At 58.4% G+C, this 4,720-nt stretch overlaps 1 protein-coding gene across 1 annotated transcript in view; it reads left to right on the forward strand.

Moving 5' to 3' along the window:
• Nucleotides 1–4,497, forward strand: part of TMEM134 (transmembrane protein 134) — a 7,074-nt gene extending 2,577 nt beyond the window's left edge. Inside the window, exons 4-7 of the mRNA XM_007944692.2 lie at nucleotides 45–121; nucleotides 4,021–4,065; nucleotides 4,266–4,319; nucleotides 4,415–4,497. Of these exons, the coding sequence (XP_007942883.1) occupies nucleotides 45–121; nucleotides 4,021–4,065; nucleotides 4,266–4,319; nucleotides 4,415–4,497 (259 nt within the window). The remainder of the gene's footprint in view (nucleotides 1–44; nucleotides 122–4,020; nucleotides 4,066–4,265; nucleotides 4,320–4,414) is intronic.
• Nucleotides 4,498–4,720: the final 223 nt, after the last annotated feature.

Genomic DNA, 4,720 nt, shown 5'->3' on the forward strand with positions numbered 1-4,720 from the left:
GCCTGCACCCCTTTCACAGCCACCCTGCTTTCCCGCCTCCCCAGCTGGGTCCAGCACCCTCTGATCCAGAAGAACCGCCGGGTCGTACTGGCCTCCTTCCTGCTGCTGCTGCTGGGGCTGGGTGAGTGCCCGGGGCCCTTGGCCCCCGGTGAGGGCGCACCTGCCTTTCGCACAAGCCACGCACACTCTGGGGACACAGTGGTTAAAGCACTCAGCTGTTAACTGAAAGGTCGGCGGTTTGAATCCACCAGCCACTCTGTGAGAGAGAGATGAGGCATCTGCTTCCGTAAAGATCGACAGCCTTGGAAACCCCACAGAGCAGTTCGACCCTGTCCTATAGGGACACTGGGAGTCAGAATCGACTCAGTGGCATGGGGTGGGGGCATCCTCGGGGTGCCCTGCGCCTCCCAGCAGCCCAGGGAGGCAGCTGACTGGCATCACCCACCCATTTTCTAAGTGAGGAAGCTGAGGCCCTGAGAGCCAGGAGATGGAGTGTGACTGGAAATGGACCCGGCTTAGTTCCAATGAGCTGGGGACTGTGTTTCCTTTTTTAAAAAACAGCTTATTGTCACTCAGCAAGCACACTGTCCCGAGCCCTTTGGGCCCTGGGGGTGCAGCAGAGAAAAGAACAGAGCGAGCCGCAGAGTCCCTGCCCTCCGGGAGCTTTCACTCTGGCCCCCGCCGACTGGCGACAGTGCAGGAGACACAGGGCTTACGAGGACTGACGATTTCTGGCTCCACGCGCGCTGTGGCTGCTCAGGGTCACGTGTAGGGCAGGCTTATTCTCCCCGCCTTACAGATGGGCCCACCAAGGTAGGGCTGCTACTCCGGACCCGTGTGTAGGGCCAGGTGCTCAGTCATGATGCTGGGGACCCTGCTGGTTTGATCCACAGGACACCTGTCACTTCCCCTTCCCTGGAATCCCAGACCCAGTGGGACCTGCCCCCTCCCCCACCGGGGAAACTGAGGTCCACAGCAGGTAGAGCTCACAGCTGCACGTTGCTGACCACTAGGCTTCGCAGTCGACGGGGTCCCCGGAAAGGGTGTAGGGGCCCACGGGAGGGGGCGGGCTGTGGCTGCTCTGCTTCCTCCCCTTCCCCCGGGAAGGCCTGGCACCGTCTGTATGTCGTCCGCGGACTGAGCCCTGCACGTTGGACGGCGGCCACGCTGGCCACCTGTTCTGACCCGTGTACCTCTCTCACCCACCCAACAAGGCAAGCATTCCCTGCAGTGTCACCAGTGGGGCCACAGCTGGAAGGCAGAGGAGCCGGCACCTAGCCAGGCGAGTGAGATGACCAGGCCTGGCACGGGGCCTTCGTAGGAGCCACAGCGTGACCTGTGAGAGCCGGAACTCGGCGGGGCCTGCTTGTTTTTCCAGGTCTCGCGAGTTTTCCATCTCGGACAGGGTGCAGTCCGAGCACTCTGCTGGTGCTCTGTCTTGGTGGAAAATACTTGCATTTTCCTTCTCTGACAGGTTTCCACCTTACACAGGTTCTGGCTTTCGCGGGTTTTACCGTAGAAACAAGCGCCCCCTGAGTGCAGAGTCGCAGCCCTGAGCCAGGGACGGGGGCACGTGCCTGCTCTGAGCAGCACAGAAGCCGCCCGACAGCCCGTGGAGCCCCACAGCCTCTGCCCTGACCTCACACACACAGTCCCCGCCCTCCTCTCACTGGGACCCAGACTCTCAGGTCTGAAGAGTGGATCCAGCCAAGGCCTCCCCGCCTTCCCCATGCTCCATCACATCCCAAGGCCACATCCCTCCCCAGGGCTTCTGGGCCAAACTCCGCCGGCTGGGCTCTTGCCTCGCCAGTCTTCCAAAATGCTGGAAGCGCCCAGTTCCCTCCAGACCCCAGGCCTCTGCCATACCGTTCCCTTTGGCTGGAATGCCCTTCTCCCTCTCTGCTGGACGAGGTCTGTACACAGAGCCCCTGGGATCAGACCGCCTCCACCCTCCGGCTGCAGCTGGGGCAAGCTGTGTATGCCAGTTTCCTCTTCAGTGATACCCGTCTTAGGTTGACGTTCAAAATCCAGTGTGTGTAACACTCAGCCCAGTGCCTGGCTGCCCTGGTAAGTAGCTAACTGCTAGTACCGCTGTTACTGCTGCTACATTACTGTACTGTGGCCACAACAGTGAGTTCAACGATGGCAGCGACTGGGACAGTGGTGCAGGACCGGGTAGTGTTTCGTTCGGTTGTCCACGGGATCGCTGTGAGTCAGAGCTGACTCGCCAGCTCCTAACAGCAACACTACCCCCCCCACTACCACTGTTACTGTTACAGCCCACGACTACTACTACCCAGTCACTACTTCACAGGGAACCTGTCCACAGACCAAGAGGCCTCCATGCAAACAGAACAAGGGGATGTCGTGTGGTTTAAAATCAGGAAAGGCGTACATCAGGGCTGTATCCTTTCACTATACTTACTCCATCTGTGTGCTAAGTAATCCAAGAAGCTGGAATATATGAAGAACGTGCATGAGGATTGGAGGAAGACTCTTAACAACCTGTGACATGCGGACAACACAGCCTCGCCTGCTGATAGTGAAGATGACTCAAAGCACTTACTGATGAAGATCAAAGACTATAGTCTTCAGTATTGGTTACACCTCAACACAGAGCAAAAATCGTCACAATAAGCAAACCATGATAGATGGAGAAAAGATTGAAGTTGTCAGGAATTTTATTTGACTTGGATCCACAATCAACACCCACGAAAGCAGCAGTCAGGAAACCAGATGACATATTGCACTGGCCACCTCTGTTGCAAAAGACCTCTAGAAAGCGTTAAAGAGCACAGATGTCACTTTGAAGACTAAGGTGCACCTGACCCAAGCCGTTGTCTTTTCAGTAGCCTCTTATGCATGTGACAGCTGGACACTGATTATGACTTGAAGAAAACTCGATGCATTTGAATTGCAGAGAGTTCTGAATATACCCGGGACCAATATACCAGAAGAATGAACAAATTCATCCTGGAGGAGGTGCAGCCAGAATGCTTCTGTGAAAGTGAGAATAGCCAGACTTCATCTCTCATACTTTGGTCATGTTATCAGGAAGGACCGCTCCCTGAAAAGGGGTATCATGCTTTGTGAAGTAGCGGGTCAGCAGAAAAGGGGAAGACCCTCAACGGGATGGACTGACACAGTGTCTGCAGCAATAGGCTCAGATATGGCAGCAATTTTGAGGCTGGCACAGGACTGGGCAGCGTTTTGTTCTCAAGGACGTATGGTTGCCGTGAGTTGAAACTGACTTGACGGTAGCCAACGATGACAGCTACTGTGACTACCCGCACACCCCCACCCCCACCACTACACTGCCACTACTGTTACACTGCAGGTGTACAGCCCCTACTACCACGCAAAGCACACTCACTACCACCGAGTGGATCCTGGCTCATAGTGACCCCCGTTGGGCTCCTAAGGCTATATAAGCTTTACACAAGCAGACTACCTCTTCCGCAGAGCAGCTGGTGGGTTCAAACCACTGTCACTACACAGACACTGTTAGGATTGCATTACCACTCCAGTACAGGACCGTTGTTCATACCACTACTCCCAGCTACGTGCTGCTGCGGCCACCCGTGCCCTTGCTCCACCTCCTGGTCTCTGCTTAAATGTCACTGCCTCCAAGAACTCCCTCCCTGGTCCCCCGGACTCCCACACTGCTGGGGTCTTCGCCATCCTGTCCTGATCACCTGGTGTAACTTCAAGGTAGTCTGTGGAGGAAGGGCACAGAGGGCGGGGCCCTTCTCTGCCTTTCCCAGCAATCTCTGTACCAGGCAGGCTGTGGGTCCTTAAATGTTTGCTGAGTGAATGGAAGGCCACACCTAGGAGCAGGCAGTCCATTCATACGCCTTCCCCAGGGCCTGCTGCTCTGAAACCAGAGCTGGGGGCGTGGGGAACGTCCGCCCGGGGGCCATCAGCTCAGGTGGGGGCGCCACCCAGCCCTGAGCTGGCTTGGGGTTGGGTGGAGGGGGGCCCTGGCTCCCCCCTTACCCCCGTGGCTCCGTTTGTGTGCAGTGTTGATCCTGATCGGCGTAGGACTGGAGGTGTCTCCCGCTCCAGGTGAGGTCCCCCTCCTACCAGCGCGGGCAGCGCTCACCCGTCTCCCAAGGATCCTTGACAAGCACTGCCTCGTCCCAGAAAGCACCGGCTTCCCACCAGGAAATGGCACCCTCTCCCCGCCCCCCCCCCGGGCTGGGGAACCCGTGACCCCCCTCAGCCCCTTGCCCTGACCTGTCTGTCCCCTCCCCTTCCTCCTGCAGGTGTCGCCAGCGCCATCTTTTTCGTGCCAGGCTTCCTGTTGTTGGTCCCGGGAGGTGCGAGCGGGCTCGGGGGCGGGGCGGGGGGATTTAGGAGCAGCCCCGGAGGGGCGAGGGGCGGGGCTCCGGCACTGACAGGCCCCGCCCCGCAGTCTACCACGTGATCTTCATCTACTGCGCCGTTAAGGGGCACCGCGGCTTCCAGTTCTTCTACCTGCCCTACTTCGACAAGTGAGCCGCGGCGGGACGGAGCGGCCGCGCGGCCTCCCCGCGTCCACTCGTGCGCCCCTCCGACCCTCGTCTCACGGGAAAGCACCCTGGAAGCCCAGCCCCGTCGGGAGTTTGCTCCGGAAGTTGGAGGCATCCGGGGCCTCCACCGGGCCTGCTGTGTGCCTTAACTTATTCCCAGGCCCTGGGACTGCCGGGTCGGAATTTGTGCAAATAAAAGGATAGTTGAT

The sequence above is a fragment of the Orycteropus afer genome, unplaced genomic scaffold (assembly GCF_000298275.1).
Source record: "Orycteropus afer afer isolate SDZICR_OR568_19922 unplaced genomic scaffold, OryAfe1.0 scaffold00130, whole genome shotgun sequence".
Lineage (NCBI taxonomy): Eukaryota > Metazoa > Chordata > Mammalia > Tubulidentata > Orycteropodidae > Orycteropus > Orycteropus afer.